The sequence below is a fragment of the Sorex araneus genome, chromosome 2 (assembly GCF_027595985.1).
Source record: "Sorex araneus isolate mSorAra2 chromosome 2, mSorAra2.pri, whole genome shotgun sequence".
In the NCBI taxonomy this organism is placed as follows: Eukaryota; Metazoa; Chordata; class Mammalia; order Eulipotyphla; family Soricidae; genus Sorex; species Sorex araneus.
Genome location: NC_073303.1, coordinates 248,576,767 through 248,594,324, shown reverse-complemented (window position 1 = coordinate 248,594,324; position 17,558 = coordinate 248,576,767). Strand labels below are relative to the sequence as shown.

General features: G+C 49.8%; 1 protein-coding gene across 8 annotated transcripts in view; it reads left to right on the top strand.

Annotated features, from left to right (window-relative positions):
• The window catches only part of NSD1 (nuclear receptor binding SET domain protein 1), a 114,935-nt gene that overhangs the window by 80,058 nt on the left and 17,319 nt on the right, over window positions 1-17,558 (top strand). For all 8 annotated transcript variants that reach the window (XM_055128470.1, XM_055128465.1, XM_055128466.1 and 5 more), the window contains 7 exons: window positions 2,946-3,064; window positions 3,949-4,089; window positions 6,647-6,770; window positions 11,241-11,441; window positions 12,919-13,098; window positions 14,495-14,651; window positions 16,083-16,288. In XM_055128470.1, coding sequence (XP_054984445.1) covers window positions 2,946-3,064; window positions 3,949-4,089; window positions 6,647-6,770; window positions 11,241-11,441; window positions 12,919-13,098; window positions 14,495-14,651; window positions 16,083-16,288 — 1,128 coding nt within the window. The remainder of the gene's footprint in view (window positions 1-2,945; window positions 3,065-3,948; window positions 4,090-6,646; window positions 6,771-11,240; window positions 11,442-12,918; window positions 13,099-14,494; window positions 14,652-16,082; window positions 16,289-17,558) is intronic.

Below are 17,558 nucleotides of genomic sequence, written 5' to 3'. Positions count from 1 at the left end.
AAACACCCATCCCTTCACCAGTGCACATATTCCACCAACAAGAATCACAGTATACCTTCCCCCCACCTCCCCAGCCCCCTACCCCACATGTGTAACTGATAAATTTCACTTTACTTTGATTATATTCAATATTTCAACAAAAAACTCACTATTATTGATTTGGAGTTTCTCCCCCCTAAAGTCAACCTGCTGAAAAGAAAGCATTTGATAATTTTCCATTGCCGAGAATGAAGAGAGGCCACACTAGCAGCCGCACGGTTTTGGATTTCTGTATTTTAGTAACTAAGTCCAGAGGAATATCTGCCAGAAATTGCAACATAGTAAGCTTGTACCTCTCAGCTACTTTATATTCCACATATGAGTACAATCTCTATGTCTGTCTCTTTCTTTCTGACTCATTTCACTCAGTGTGTGTATCTTGGATTTTAACCCACACTCAGATGGTGGTAGGCAAACATTTCCTCCCTGTCTGTGTATTGTCTTTCTGTTCTGCTTGTTGTTTCCTTTGTCATGCAAAAGCTTCTTTTATTTGATGTAGTCTCATTTGTCTCTGTTTTTGCTTGCTTGCATTGAATCAGTGAAGATACCATTATTTAGATTCAGTGTCATGGAAGGTCCTCTCTTTTTGTTTGTTTGTTTGTTTTTCCTGCTTTTTGGGGTCATACCAGCAGTGCTCAGGGGTTACTCCTGGCTTTTCACTCAGGAATTACTCCTGGTGGTGCTCGGGGGACCATATGGGATGCTGGGGATCGAACCTGGATCTGCCACGTGCAAGGCAAACGCCCTACCCTTTGTGCTATTGCTCCAGCCCTGGTTCTCTCTGTTTTAAAATTGGGGGGAAGTATGTTTCCCTGGGCTCCAGAGAGATAGTAAACGGTTAGGGTCCTTCCCTTGCACATGGTCGTCCTGGGCTCAACCCTGGGACCCTGAACACTGCCAGGAGTGACCTCTGAGTGCAGAGCTAGGAGTAAGCTCTGTGCTGAGGGAGAACTGATTCCCAGGTACTTAATATATTTATTTTGTTCATTCACATCCAAGTGTCCTTTATTGACGTTGGTCGTTTTTGAACTATAAGCCCAGATTTGAGCAGAACATCTCAGATGTCACTGCCTGGCTAAAAGGAATCCTGGAAGCATTGACTGCATGTGGTCCTCTGACCCCTGACGACTGAGTCTTTAGCAAGCAAGCTGAGTGCTCCGTCAGCTCTTTTTTTTTTTTTTTTTGCTTTTTGGGGTCACACCCAGCAACGCATAGCGGTTACTCCTGGCTCTGCACTCAGGAATTACTCCTGGTGGTGCTCAGGGGACCATATGGGATGCTGGGAATCGAACCCAGGTCGCCCGAGTGCAAGGCAAACGCCCTACCTGTTGTGCTATCCCTCCAGTCCTTCCGTCAGCTCATTTTAACCTGTTATGCAATCAAATTCCAAAGGGTGCCCAGTTTGCTTTCAAAATTGCAATGGATCTCAGCTCTTTTCCTGAAAACAATTTGTGTAATTCATGATGTAAAACCTGTAGCCTATACTTTTTTTGCAAGTGGCCATCTCCCAAACTGCCCCCCGTAAACACACACAGTACTAAGAAGTGGGGGCTATCGATTTTTTTTTTTAATCACCATGTGGAAAATTACAATGCTTTCAGTCTTAAGTCTCAGTTATACAATGCTGAAACAACCATCCTTTCACCAGTGCACATATTCAACCACCAAAAAAAAACCCAGTATACATCCCATCCCCCCCACCCATCCACTCCCGCCTGTGTAACTGATAAATTTCACTTTACTTTCTCTTTACTTTGGTTACATTCAGTATTTCAACAAAAATCTCTGTATTATTGTTTGGAGTTCCCCACTAGAGTCAGACCTGCTGTGAAGAGATATGAAAATGTTTTGAATTTCTGTATTTTAGCAACCAAGTCCAGGGAAATTTCTTCCAGAAATTGGATTATTGCAAGCTTGTGTCTCTTATTAGTGGTTCTCATAATATGGCATTCGCCACATCCTTCCCCCACTCCCCCCCGGCAAGGAAAAGGCAAGAGAGTAAAACTTTTACCCTCCTGGGCAGGCATGGGTCCGAGGCTTAGTTCTCAGTCTGGAGACATTTCTGCAAGAAGCTGCCAGTACCAAAAGTAGTTTAGCTGGCCTCTGGAATCATGCTCGTGCAGCTGCGGTGAGGCCGCACACGTGCGGCCTCTGGGATCACATCTCCCATGGATATTTGTTGAGAGGAGTCTTGGCTGCTGGAATTACCCAGGACACTTCTGTGGGGTCAAGGCTTTTGTGGCCACCGACACCAATGCTGGGGCTTCTGGCCTCCATCATGCAGTGGTGCCTGGAGTCAGACTTGAACTGGCCCAGCTTAGAAAGGTGCCTCAGCAGCCCTGGGCTTTCTACCCCTACCCCTTTGTCTTTTAAAAATTATGGTTTTTTTTTTTTTTTATGAGATAGCACAGCGGGTAGGGCGTTTGCCTTGCACACAGCCAACCTGGGTTCAATTCATCCCATATGGTCCTCTGAGCACTGCCAGGAGTAATTCCTGAGTGCAGAGCCAGGAGTTTCCCCTGTGCATTGCCGGGTATGACCCAAAAAGCAAATATATATATATATTTAAAAAGCATACCTGTGTGTTTTCTTTGTTATTTTTTTCTTGGGAGGGGGGAAGTGCAGTTGGGAACCACATCTGGTCATGCTCAGGGTTAACTTCTGGCTCTGAACTTCAGGATTCCTCTTGCCGTTACTTAGGGGAACACGCAGGATGCTGGAGAGCGGATCCTGTCAGCTCGTGCAAGGCAAGCATCCCGCCTCCTGTGCTGTCCCTCCAGTTCTCAAGTTGTTTCTTTTTCTTTTAGGAACTTGACACTTCCTAATTCTTTAAGATTCTTCCCGTGGAGAATAGTCTTGGACATATACATGCTTTACTAGCCGGTAACACCTGTTTTCTTATGTAGGCACCACCAAGATATTTGATAAGCCGAGGAAGCGAAAACGACAGAGGCATGCTGCAGCCAAGGTGCAGTGTAAGAAGGTGAAAAGTGACGACTCATCAAAAGAAACCCCAAGCTTAGAGGTACTACTCGGTTCCTCACCTTTGACCTGCCAGAGTGAAGCTACTTTTCAGTCGCAGCCACTTCCCTTCTTCCCTGTAGTCCAGTGTAGGGATAGTTTCCTGATGAAAATGCTAATAGCTTGAAGGAATCCTGGAGGAGAGCCTGGTCCTTGGGAGACGTTGGTCCAGGCACCTCTGCCGCAGTGGGGATGGCCTTCTTAAAGAGCCAGTCCAGGAGTCAGTGGAGAAATGTGACCACTTCCGCACATTTATCTTGTCCTAGGCCTAAAGAGCACAGTTCTGAGTGGCCATGGGCTCTTTCATAGTGAAGCCTGCAAGTAGGGGGAAATTCATTTGCTTATTTGCATACCATCAGGGGCTCTTTTTAGGGAGATGCTCCCAGCACCAGCTGCTAAGAAATGTAAATTTCCAGCCATTTCCTTGTGGAGGTAGCATGAGTGCAGTCATTGATGTCATCTCTGACTGTCCAGCCAGATGCTGCCAGAGAGTAGACTAGGTTAGGGCTGAGCCCCCTCCAGGAGACAGAAGACCCTTTGCATGGAATGCCCAGTGAGGGCGCCGTTTAGGAAACACTGATCTTGAAAGAACAAAGGAGTAATCGAATAAACTTAAGAATGTTTTCTCTCCCTTAGTGAATCCTTAAAATGGAACAGCTCAAAAAGTTCCAGTGGAACAGCCTCAGAGCAGTTAGTGGCAGGGCATGAGGCGCCCACTACCCGCCCAATCACAGCAGGGTTAGACTAACATTGCATGCAGTCCGCCCGCGTGATTGGCTGAACATCTGTAAGTGCTCACTGGCTAGACAAATAGCAGCCCAGAGGGAGGGGGTCAGATGGAGGAGATGGGAATAATCCAGATGCCGGACATCCTGTTGTCTCTGCAAGGGAGAGCTGATGCCACTCAGGACGGCGCAGGCCAGCCCCAAGGACCCGGCTGAGGAGGGCGTGGAGCACGAGCTGCCAGTGTCTAAGAAACTGCAGGGGGAGCGCGGCGGGGGAGCTGCCCTCAAGGAGAACGTCTGCCAGGTAGGGCTCGGGGCTCGGGGATTGATGTGGGGAGCGCTCTGTGTTGGTGACTCCCCTCTGTGGGGGCGTGCGGATTCCCTGGCACTGGGTGCTCTGCCCTTCCCTCTCAGCAATTCTCTCTCTCTCTCTCTCTCTCTCTCTCTCTCTCTCTCTCTCTCTCTCTCTCTCGTTCCTCTCCTCTCTTTCGTCTCTCCTCTCTTTCCTCTCTCTCTCTCTCTCTCTCTCTCTTTCTCTCTCTCTCTCTGTATGCTTGTATATGTGTGTGTCCGTCTGTCTTTCTGTCTTTCATTCCAGGACCGTCCTTCATTCCATGTCTCTCTCTGTCTCTCTCACTGTCTTTCTTTCTCTCTGTCTTTCATTCCAGGGCCATCCTTCATGCCCCTGCTGTGCTCTCAGGCTCTGCATTTCATAGGAAGTTTTCTAGGATGGTTTTTGCATTGAGACTTTCCCCATGTTTCCCGTTACCTTGTGACTTGTGAGAAGTCACCCGTCACCTGTGTTTTCCTAAAAGTGAAATGACTTTGAAACATTCAGAGTAATTGCTGTGTGGCTGCTTTATAATAAGGACACTAGAATCCCCTAAGGTGGATGGCTGCTGATGCTGTAGATCGTTGTTGCCTCTTTGCTGCAGAGGAAAGTCTGGGGTAGGCAGAGAGGTCCTAGAGCTGGCACCTGGGTGCTCGGTGAGGCCTCGCCAAGCCCTTGCTGCCGTGCCAGGTGGTAGCCAGGTCAATGAGGCTGCCCTGTTGTCGTGGAGGGTCTAACCTGGCATCCCCCATTTAGTTACTCAGGGCTCTTTGGTTTCCCTTTGCTGGCTCTTTCAAAGCTGCTAGTCTGAAAGTGGAACATACTGTTAGGCTTTATTCCCCCTTATTGAGGCAACTGAAAAATAAAAATGAACCCAGGCCACAGAATCTGTTAGTCTAGGAGTTGGCCGACCCAGTCTCTGCTCTCAGCTCCCAAACAGCTTCCCATGACCCCGTGGGCACAGCTATCCCGGACCCTTATGATGTTGGTGAATGGCTCCCCCGCACAGGCCCCAATTTTAAAGGTCAAGAGGAAGTTCCACCTCCAGTTGAGGTGGAACCATTGAGTCAGGGGCTTGGGGGAGTCTCCCCTGATGCTCTGTTCTGGGGTGGAGTCTGCAGTGATGGGGGTGGGTCTTATTGCTGGTGGCTTCAGTGGCACTGGTGCTCTCTGTACTGGGAGAAGTGTCTTCCCCTTTGGCTTTGGTCCGCTCGCTCTGCGTGTGGGTAGTTGGAAATGGGAGAGCCTGGCATGACATCCCCGGCTCAGGTTACAGACTGGGCCTTCGGCATGCAGAGGGTGCACTCGGCCATTCTGCTAGCTCTGGCTTCATCCCCCTTAATCCCTGGCTGCCCCTGGCCATTTCCCCGCCACAGCTTTCCTACTGCTTTGTTTCTCTTCAGTGCTTTTGTTTGTTTGTTTGGTTTGAATCAGATCACTCGCAATGGCCAGGGGCTTAGCTCTTGTTTCCGTCCTGGGTCAGTGCTCAGTGCTGGGGTCACCCCGACTACATACAGGCTGTCGGGAAGGGGCTGGGCTAGTGGTGCAGCACCAGGACTCACACGCGGGACCCCTCATTAATCTCCTGTGTTTCAGTGGTCAAGGCTAGTTTCTTTCATCTTTCTGAGGTTACTTGATTTCCTTAATCACTTTTTCCTTTTTTCTCTAGAGAATTTGTTTAAGCCTACCCCCCTGCCCCATTTTAACATTTTTTGGTAATCACCGTGGGGAAATACAAATGTGAGGTGAAAAGTCACAAACATTAGGAAATCTATAAAAATACGTTTGTCTAAGTCTTTTATTTTTATAATGACAACCATTTCTTAAAGTTCTTGCATAAGTGACATTAGTCCCATCTGAAGGGGTGTTGAAACAACCATGATTGGAGCTCTTCAGAGATTGTCATAACCTCAGCTCAGCCGTGTGTTATCACCTGTTCTAGACCATTGCAAGAACCTCCATCATTGGCTTTGCTTCTCATGCTGCCTTCTTTTTGGGGAGATGGGGCGGGCTGGGCAGGAGGCAGCCGTGAGATTAAGTGGCATTGAATCGGGACTTGTGCATTAAAGGACTCGGCATTAGTGGAATCACACACCCGGCCTGTCACCTTCCTATTCTTCCAGCTCACTGCTTAAACCTGGTGCCAGCCTGCCTTCGGTAAAGAATGGTGAGGTTCTGACGGCTCACTTTTGCCTCTTCCTCACTTTGTGTCTTCCCCTTGTCAGCTTCCCTTTATGTCCATGCAGTGGTCTGGTTTTCCTTTTGGTTCTCTTTGGGGAGGCTGTCGGTGGACTCCATGTGCTTGCTGCACTCGTGGGCATTATATAGTTGACTTGGCATTCAGAGACCCAGCTGTCCCGTGAAGGAGCCCGGGGGCAGAGCCTTGCTGGAGCAGAGAGAGCCATTCCTGTTGGCCTGAACGCTGGACGGGGTTTCTTGTTTCCGCCAGAGCTGCTTTTTCATGGCCGGCTGTGTGGGGACCTTGTGCTTTCCCGTTGGACAGCCCTTTCTGTGTTCTTTCTCCTGGCAGAACTGTGAGAAGCTGGGGGAGCTGCTGCTGTGTGAGGCTCAGTGCTGCGGGGCTTTCCACCTGGAGTGCCTTGGGTTGACCGAGATGCCCAGAGGGAAATTTATCTGCAATGAATGTCGCACAGGTAAAGTCCTTTACAGGAGCCCTCTTGCCATTGGGAAGCTGAACCAGGTAAAAGCCCTTGTTACAGTCTTGGACCCCTGGGATCACAGCATAGCTAATGGACAACAAGCGGTGTGGTTGAAAGCACTTTGTACAGTTACTAATGACCAGTGGTGAGCTCGCGCGGCAGAGAACAAGAACAAGTTTATCCCAGGATGGGGGAGATGGGGGGAGCCCGCTCAGCAGTGCTAAGGACCATGTGATACCAGTGGCCTCTACCTGCAGAGCTGGAGCTCTTGTCCTCTGCATCCTCCCCTCTCCTCTGAGTGTGGGCCTAAAAGAGCAATGGAGACTCAAGTGGAGTAGGAGAGGTTAGAGGTGAGCAAGGGGCATTGAAATGGGAGGGACGGGAAGCTGGCTGGTACATTTAGCATTGGAGCTTAGGGAAGACACATCAATGGAGTGATAAGGAGGTATTCCAGGGCACTGGTCAAGTGCTGGGTTTCTTGATTTTAGTGGCGATCAGCAAGATTCCCCCCGCCTCCCCCTTTTGGCAAGTGGGTTTGGGCCACATTCAGCAATGCTTAGGAATTTATCCTGGCAGTGCTTGGGGCCCATAGAGGATGCCAGGGATTGGACCCGGTCAGACGCCATGTGCAAGGCATGTGACCTCCCCACTATATTGTCACTCCAGCCCCAAGTACTCGAGCATTTTACCTCATGATTATTCACTGTGCTGTTGACATATGTGTCATTAATAACCAGTTGCTATAATAATATAGCCATTTTTCAAGAAAGGAAAAATATTTGGGGGACATTTCATACACATTGGACTGTAAGCCTGGACTGGTTAGCTAATTCCGTAAACTGCTTTAAAAGCTGTGTGAGGGGCTGAGCAGTAGTGCCGCTGGCAAGTTGCTTGTCTTATATGTGGCTGACCTAGGTTTGATCCTTGCATCTCAGCCCCCCCGAGCCCCGCCAGAAGTAAACCCTGAGCATCTCTGGGTGTGACCCCCAAACAAAGACACAATAACTGTGTGAAGGAGCTTTGTTCTTTTTTCCTCCTTGTGTCTGGACCCTGGCACTGAAGCAGTAGAGAGGCGCAGGCTGAAGGTCATGGTCCTGGTCTCCATTCTCAGACCACTCGTGTACATGATGCAGCACATGAAATAAACATTAATTGGGTTGGTCGGAGAGTGCCACTGTCAGGCCCTGGGCATGCCCAGTTCCAGGGGCCCCTGGAGAGTGTCATCAGCAGGAGCAGTAGTAACCCCAGAGACTCCGGTGGGTCAGAGCAGCTGTGTTTGGCAGTGAGAAGGTGCCCCAGTTATCACTGTCCCTGCTTGATGAATAGGAAATTGTCTTCTAGAAGCTAGGCTTCAGTGCGAAAGAGGGCTTGAGCTGCCACAGGGAGGTATTACAGAGGCAAGGAGAGTAGAATATCTGGAGGTTCCCTAAGACGAGGTGAGGAATTATTTAGGGAAGGGCTGAGACATAGTACAATGGCTAGGGCATTTGCCTTGTACACGGCCGGCCCAGATTGGATTCCCTGAATCCCATGCAGTCCCCAAGCCTGCCAGGAGTGAGCCCTGAGCACTAACGGGTGTGGCCCCGGAAAAACAAACAAAATTTATCAATAGGGGAACTAATAAATGAAACAAGACATAGCTGTTCAAGGGCCGGAGAGCACAGAGCTAAGCAAATACATCACATATGGGAGGCCCAGGCTCTGGTCCCCATCACTGTCACCACATAGTCCCCTGAATACTGCCATGTGGGTGTGGGCCCCAAATAATCATTAGAAAAAGAACTCTTTTTTAAAAAAAAAGAACTCTGAAGCAGAAATGCAGGTAGGTAGAGGAAGGAAGTAGTGACCAATGCCAGAACGGTCCTTGGAAGGGTGAGTCGGAAGAATAAAGTCGCATTGTCTCCGGGCCCGAGAAACCCCCTCTGTGCGGGGAGGACTGCAGGCCTGGAGGCTGAGTCACAGCTCTGCTCTCACTTGCACCAGTGCAGCGACAAAGCCTGGGATAGAGAGTAGTTCATTGGGCAGCCAGACTGACAGTACAGTGGGTAGGGCATTTGCTTTGCACGTGGCCAACTCTCCTTTAATCCTCAGCATCCCATGGGGTCCCCTGAGCATCACCAGGAGTAATTCCTGAGTGCAGAGCCAGGCAGGAGTAGCCCCTGAGCATCACCACGTGTGACCTCCAAAAACGAAAAAAAAAAAAAAGCCAGAGTAGTTAATTGGACTGAGTCATACTGGAGTGGTGCCCTTCTGCCCTGTATTTGGAGAATCTCTGTAGGCACACACGCGTCCCTGTCCTCATTTCAGGACAGGGTAGCCTAGCTCTGTGCCAGAAATCAAGTATTGCTGCTTTTAGCAATACTTGATTCTTCCCTCCCTCCCTTCCTTTTACCCTCCCTTCCTCGTCACTTCTTCCCTTCTTTCCTTCTTCCTTTCCCCCTTCCCTCCTCCCTTCCTTCCTGTTTGGGGATCACTCCCTGTGGCTCTGTCCTCAGGAATCACTCCTAGCAGGGTTCTGGGGACCCTATGGGATGCCAGGGATTAAACCCAGGTCGGCCACGTGCAAGGCAAATGCCCTCTCCACTGTATAATGGCTCCAGCCCCAAGACTTTAGATTTCTCCTTTATGAGTTTTATAAAAATGGAGTCAAAGGCTAGTTTTAGTAAAGGTGACCGGAGTGAAATGAAATAAAGGAGCCGAGTCCTGTCTTCTCTTTTGTCTGCTACTCCTCACTTCTGTTTCTGCGGTAAGCTAACATGGCCTAGAATATATGAGGTATCACTAGTGTACTCGGATGCTGCCTCCAGTGTATGTCGTCATGCTGTGGCTTCTGTGGGACTCATTTCCTTTCTCTTTACTGTGTTATGTATGTGAATGTCACCTTCGTTTATAATCACCCCAGGGGGTCTTCATTTCTGGATGAGCCACCACACCTGGTGGTGCCCAGGAACCACTCCTGGTGGTGCCAGAGATCAAACCTGGGTCAGCTGTGCACAAGGCAAGTACCCAAGCTGCTGTACTACCTCTCCAGCCCCAGGGGTAATTTCTTTTTCTCTTTTTTTTTTTTTATAATTTATTTTCAGGGGCTGGAGCGATAGCACAGTGGGTAGGGCACTTGCCTTGCACGCAGCCAACCAGGGTTCGATTCCCAGCATCTCCTATGGTCCCCTGAGCACCGCCAGGGGTAATTCCTGAGTGCAGAGCCAGAAGTGACCCCTGTGCATCGCCGGGTGTGACCCAGAAAGGAAAAACAAATTATTTTCAGCCCACACTTGAGTGCTCAGGACTTACTACTCCTAGTTTGCAGGACTTGGGTAACCCTTTGAAGTGCTGAGGATTGAACCTGCGTCAGCAGGCTGCAAGGTTGCTGTTTCATAGTGAGCACAGAGCTCTGTCATTTTGCCCAGTTTTTGTTGGTGTGGTGAGTGAAGGCGGTGGTACTCAAGAACCATTCCGGGGTCGGTGCTGTGTTCAGAAACTGCTCTCTGTGATACTCTGATTTATGCTAAATTACCTGGCCCTTTTTTTGCCATGGTGCTCCTCTGGCCTTTGGGACTTAGTGAAGAGAGTAGTCAGTGTGTCCTTTAGGGCTTTTGTGAATGAAGTAACTTACAGAGACCCCCCACCAAATGGAGCTGGAAGCCTGGCAAACAGACCCATGATGAGGAGACTGCATCTTCCATCCCTTTCAGCTCTTTGGAAGGGAGATGCTGCATTAGGCCAGTGGCTCAGTGTCCCTCACTTGGTGGACCATGTCGGTGGAATGACCCTTCCAGAAAAACCCAGCAGGCCTAACTTTGGAGTGCTTTCGGCTTGGCGGACCCATGGGCCCAGGTCAAGTGGTTGGAGAAGGCAGAGACTCCCAATTGGATCCCTGATATGCATTTCTCTTTGTCTCCTTAATTCTAGCCTCTTAGCCTCTATAGGGAATATATAGAGTCAGTCAGGTCCTTCGCTTGAGTTCTCTGAACCCCGCTCACAAACTGATTTAATCTAAGGGGACTATGTTTCTGGAAGCCTAATTGATAGCAGTGGGTTTAGAAATAGACACCACAGGCTTTCCCTGTCATGCGACTGACCTGAGTGGTTCGATCCCTGTCATCCCATAGCATCCCCTGAGCACAGAGCCAAAAGTAAGCCCTGAGCATCGCCAGCTGTGGCCAAAAACAAACAAACAAACAAACAAAAGACACCACAACCTCAAGGTTTGACTGGGACTGAAGGTGTTATATGGGCAGGGAAGGGACAGGGCTGGTTTTGTAGCACTGGGCACTTCTCTTGTGGCACCTGGCTGCAGGGCAGGAATTGCTGCATTGTGGACACGGAGCTGGTGTTGAAGTCTTCTGGGGTACGGGAGAGACATTGCACCTGCATGCTGGAGTCCTCCAGAGTTGTGTCCTGGCGGCTCAGGGCCAGGGGAATTCCTGACTGGTATTTATGGGTTTCCTTCTTCCTCTTTTCCAGGCATCCATACCTGTTTCGTATGTAAGCAGAGTGGGGAGGATGTTAAAAGGTGCCTTCTACCCTTGTGTGGAAAGTTCTACCATGAAGAGTGTGTTCAGAAGTACCCGCCCACCGTCATGCAGAACAAGGGCTTCCGGTGCTCCCTCCACATCTGCATCACCTGTCACGCTGCTAACCCGGCCAGTGTCTCTGCATCTAAAGGTACGAGGTGCTGCGCCGGGCCTGTCTTGGGGTGCCACCTATTGTGCTTCTTCTGGGCTCTCCACCTCTTTCTTGGCAGGGTAGCGGCATGATGGTGAGAGAAGCCCAGGGCAGTGGGCTGCACCCTGTTTACGGTGTCGCGGCATCATGGGAAGACTTGGCTCTCCATATTTCATGGGGCGGGGGCTGGGTGTGGGGCCACACTGGTGGTTTGCAGGTTCCTAGCTGTGTGCTGGGGAGCAAACAGAGTCAGCCACAGGCAAGGCCTTAACTCTGCTCCTCTCTCCAGCCCTGTGTGCTTAGGGGAACTGTTCCCAGGTGGGAATGTTGGTCAGCAGGAGAGCTTTCCCCTTGTCTGAGGGAGCCCTAGGTTTGGTCCCCATTGCCACACCCCAACCCATTCTCACTGGGAAAACAAATATTTCTTTTTGCTTCGTAATGGTGTCACTGATTTTTCTTGAATTTGTTTCTAAATGCCCCCCCCCACCCACACACACACACACTTCTCCAGTAGGAAAAAAAAAATGAACAGTATTGGCTTCTTTTAATCAGACTTTTGTAAAATTATTTACTGACTCTACAGATGTCATCAATCTTAAATACGGTATTTTGGTTTTTGGTGTTTGGGCCACAGTCAGTAACGCTCAGGTCTTACTCCTGGCACTGCACTCAGATGTCACTCCTGGTAACACTCAGGGGACACTATGGGTGTCGAGCTTCAGGTCGAGCCCATTTCAAGCCCAGGTCAGCCGCATGCAAGGCAAGCGCCCTCCACACTGCACTCTGGCCCCTGACCACAGTATCTTAAGTTTCCTATTTGAAACTGCAGCTTCAGTGCCAGCTGGCTTCCTCTTCTCAGGCTGTGGAGAGTCGTATTTAGCTGGTTAACTGCCCTGAAGGGTATGCTTCGTCTGCCAGGGGTAGAGAAGTAACATACCCGAAAGGCTCAGAATCCGAGTTGCAGGCAGTCCTGGTAAACAGTGCCTTCTAGCAGGCTGACCTGGTGTCCATGTCCACCTGCTCCCGAGGTCCAGGGCCATCTCAGAGGGTAAGGGCTTCATAGGAATTTGGAACTTGGCGTTGGTCCTAGGGGTGTGAGTTTGGAGATTGGATCCAACTTGGCACAGGCTTTCCTTAGGACCTAGTTGAGTGACCCCTAAGCTTAGTGGGTTTATGACATTTTCTTTTCTTTTTTTATTTTTGCATTTTGGGTCACACCCAGCGATGCTCAGGGGTTACTCCTGGCTTTGCACTCAGGAATTACTCCTGGCGGTGCTTGGGGGACCATATGGGATGCCGGGGATCAAACCCGGGTCGGCTGAGTGCAAGGCAAACGCCTTACCCGCTGTGCTATTGCTCCGGCCCGGTTTATGACATTTTCTAAGGGTTACACATAGAGAGTGATTTACCTTTCTAAAATATTTAGTTGTCGTTTTTCTTTTCTCTTACCTGGTCTTCACGTTTCTTGTGTGTTTAGGTCGTCTGATGCGCTGTGTTCGCTGCCCTGTGGCTTACCATGCCAATGATTTCTGTCTGGCTGCGGGGTCAAAGATCCTTGCTTCTAATAGTATCATCTGCCCGAATCACTTTACTCCTCGGCGGGGCTGCCGGAACCATGAACATGTTAATGTCAGCTGGTGTTTTGTGTGCTCAGAAGGTAAGACATGACTTCCTAATGTATGGATACTGTTGTTAACTTAATACAGGTTTTTAAATTGCAACCAAAATTTGTTTTCTTTACAATACCACTAGATGTCTTATGTTCGGAGATGATTTCTCCAATAATAATTAGTATCTTAGGATATTTAAGCTTTCTTTGATCTTCATTAAGGAGGGTGCTCTTTTTGTTATCTTTAGTTTGGCCTGATTTTATCACTCATCACTGTCATCACTGTCATCCCGTTGGTGATCAGTTTGCTCGAGCGGGCACCAGTAACGTCTCTATTGTGAGACTTGTTACTGTTTTTGGCATATCGGATATCCACGGGGAGCTTACCAGGCTCTGTCTTGCGGGCGAGAGATTCTCGGTAGCTTGCCGGGCTCTCTGAGAGGGGCAGAGGAATCGATCCCAAATCGGCTGTGTGCAAAGCAAACACCCTACCCGCTTCGCTATCACTCCAGCTAAAATAAAAAATTCAGGGCTGGAGAAATAGTACAGCAAATAGGGCACTTTTCTTGCATGCACCTGACCCAGGTTGGATTTCTGGCATCACACAGGGTGCCCTGAGCATTGCCAGGTGTGGCCCAACTACCTCCCCTGAAAAGCAGACAGTTGAAGCAGCAGACAATAGTGAGGGCACCTTTGTATGAATGTGGCTAGAGGCAGAGGCGCACAGTCCAATGGAACTATGGTCAGCAACACTGTGACAGATCTGAAAATTGCAAGATAGACCTCAAAAGCCTTCACCTTAGAGCATTGTTTTAAGTTGATAGGAAATGACCTTCCCTGCCCTCCCCCTGGGTCTTCTTTTGCAATGCATATGACAATTTCATTGGTTTAGCAGGGGTAAAAAAGAGGGAAGCACCAGCGTGAAACAAGAAATCAGTAACCAGCCTATCAGCTGATGCCACTCATAATGTTCCGCACAGAGAGGGCAATAGCTCCACCCGGGTGCATGGATCCTGCTCTGGCCCAAATAGAAAACAACGTCGCATTATGTTAATTGAGATTTTGCTTTGTTTGGGGGCCATCCCCGCCAATACTCAGGGTCACTGCTGGCTCTGCACTCTTCTCCAGGGAGTTGCAGACAAAAATGACTAAGAAGAATTTAATGTAGCTGGAGTAATAGTACAGCGGGTAGGGCAATTACCAATGTGCACGTGACTGACCTATGTTTAATCCCAGCACCCCATATGGTCTCCTGAGCACTGCCAGGAGTGGTCTCTGAGTGTAGAACCCAGAGTAATCCCTAACCACCATCAGGTGTGAAATCTAAAACATAAATACTAAACCCTAGGCTGGGGGCAGGTGGCTCCGGGGCAGAGGCCACACTGTGTCTGAGCGGCCTCGCTGCAGCGTGGTGATCCTGAATGCCTGGTTCTTGATTCTGTAGGAGGCAGCCTTCTGTGCTGTGATTCTTGCCCTGCTGCTTTTCATCGTGAATGCCTCAACATTGACATCCCTGAAGGAAACTGGTATTGCAATGACTGTAAGGCGGGCAAAAAGCCACACTACAGGGAGATTGTCTGGGTCAAAGTGGGACGCTACAGGTGAGTGAATGTGAGGACGCTGGTACTTCTCTGTCATGTCTTAGGCCCCCCTTGTACTTTCTGTTGAAGACTGCTCTGCAATTAGAGGAATGAGACACATTTTCAGTAGATAGTACTTTCATGAATGCAGTCTTGCCAGCTAGGGCGGTAACAGTTTGGCATACTGACATGCAGTCCCTCCGACACAGGCACCCTCAGCGTGATGGATATCAGAGTTTTGGCCTCTTAGTGTCTGGCATTTTCTTCTTAACATTGCTTTGAACATGCGATACATGAAAAAGTGTTACAGGGACGTGGTTTTTAAAAATAACAAAAGCTGGAGTCAGAGCAATAGCACAGCGGGTGGGGCAGTTACCTTGTACACAGCCAACCCAGGTTCAATCCCTGACATCCCATATGGTCCCCTGAGCACTGCCAGTAGTAGTTCCTGAGTGCAGAGCCAGGAGTAATTCCTTTGCATCGCCGTGTGCCCCAAAAGGGAAAAAACAAAACAAAAAACCCGACACCAAAACTTTCAGTAAACATTATGAATATAATGACACTAAGGCTTCCTTCGAAGCACACAGACTATTTAGAAAGATAACTTTTCAGGAGCTGTTTTCAGCAAGTAAAGATTCATAGGTACCCTACTCTACTAGCCACAGGACCCCCAGAGAGACTCCTGGGCACAGAGGATGGATCATTTGAACCAGGTATCCATCGGCACAGGACAGTGCTGAGCACTGCATGAGAAACATCTGCTAGAGAACCAAAGAAATTCCTGGCCGTGCACTCAGGATTATTCCTGGCGGTGCTTGGGACCATATGGGATGCCAAGGATTGACCACGGGTCTGCTGTGTGCAAGGCAAACGCTCCACCCACTGTGCTATCATCCTGGTCCTGTTTTTTACTGAAAGTTTGAAGAGGTGAAGTGTTTGGTTTCCTTGAAGTGGTGAAAGTAACAGCAAGTGCCATGGCAGTTTGTGGTTTCCCTGTTCCCAGGAAAGCCCTTCCGCACACGTAGTCAGTCTCCTTAGGGTGTGCAATGCATGCATGGTGGTGAGTTACATGCCACACTTGCAGAGCGAGTGCACACTGTTGCCTTCGGCCTTTAGCAAACGCATGTGTGCAACAGCGAGGCGGAGCCCAGGGAGACAGAGTGCCTCCGCCTCATCCCCATCCAGGGGGCTTGTAGGTGGGTTTCTACCTGCCAAACAGTGCTCCCTTGAGCATCAGAGGATTAGCCTTGGTCTCCGTCGTCATTTGCAGATTCTGTGGGTTGGAGCACTACCCCTAGGAGACTGCATGCCTGGGATCAAAGGAGGCCCAGAACCCTGTCTGTTCGATTGCTGCCATACAGGCCTTGCCTCGTGCTTCCTGTTCTGAAAGGAGGCTCTAGTCCTGATGTCGTGCAACCTTCACAAGTTTCCTGTCTTGTTCTCACTGTTCAGGTGGTGGCCGGCAGAGATCTGCCATCCACGAGCTGTTCCTTCCAACATCGACAAGATGAGACACGATGTAGGCGAGTTCCCGGTGCTCTTCTTCGGCTCCAACGACTATCTGTGGACTCACCAGGCCCGGGTCTTCCCCTACATGGAGGGTGATGTGAGCAGCAAGGACAAGATGGGCAAAGGCGTGGACGGAACTTACAAAAAAGGTAACTTCGACCAGAGCCATAACTAAGCCAGGTGGCCACTTGCCATGTACCCGGCTGACCTGGGTTTGATCCCCAGCACTCCATACAGTCCCCCAGTCCCGCTGGGTATGGTGATATTCCCCCTTCCCACCCCCACCCAAAAAAATAGTTGCTCCCTTTTGTTTCATAAGCCAACACAGACCTGTTTTGCCCGTTTCTTTGTTGGTCTTTAGGCTTCAGCACAGGGAAGCATAGTCTGCCCTTCGGCTGTGGTATGACACTTATATGCCTTCCCCCCCAAAGCTCACTTATTTTGAGCCAGACCTTTCCTTGACTGGAATTTCCTTCAGGGAGACTTTTTTCTCCCTCTCAGCACAGCACGTACATTTCTGAATACCTCATCCGGTATTGGGCCGCAGGGCTATTCTACATGGTTCACCCTGGCTGGCGGTGGTGGGGCTGGAATCCAGCAGAGCCATGCTGGTGACAGGCGCTGTTTCTTCATGGAATGAGCTAGAAGGCACACAGTAGAATAGTGGGAATCAAAGCGGTGTTCTGTCAGGGCGGGTAGGGGAGAGTTTGTGCAGCGGATAGAATGCTTTCCTTGCACCTGGCCAACCTGAGTGCGATCCCTGGTGCCCCCACACTGTTCCACAAACAGTGCCCGGAGTGATCTCCTCCCCCCTCCTCAATTTTTAAGATATTAAGATATGCTGGGCGGGGGCTTGGCCTTGCAGTGAAGGAGTGAGGACAGAGTGCGTATGTCTGTCTGAGTCAGCTCTGAGCCTGTGTCCTCTTACAAAAAGAGTAAAGGTGACGGGCGCTGGCGGGAGTATAGTGAGTGTGTCACCCCGTCAGCACTGGGCTCCCTGAGCCCTAAAACCAAAGAACAAGGCATTGCAGATTGACTACAAGGCTCGGACTAATCCTGCGTTCGTGGGCAGGGCCTTCTCCAGCTGTCCTTTGCAAGGCTATGCCCTGGCTCTCGCTGTTTGCACTTACTTGGGCTTGGAGGGGCAGTTTTGTCTTCAGGGGTGGGGGTGGCAAAGAGGGTTCTGCACATTTGAAGCTTGGGAGGGGGCAGTGAAATGCTCCCACAGAAGACATGCTTGCCAGAGGTGGTCTCCTTCCTTCTGCGCACTGTGTAGCCTCTGTTGGCTGGGGCTCAGCCATGGTGTCACAGGAACTCAGGGCTGTAGGCTTGTGGTCTCAGTTGATAAGAGACAAGAGACAAGTGACTTTTTCTAGGGGAGAAGGTGAGGGGGGAAAACCGCATGTGTGAGCCTGCTAG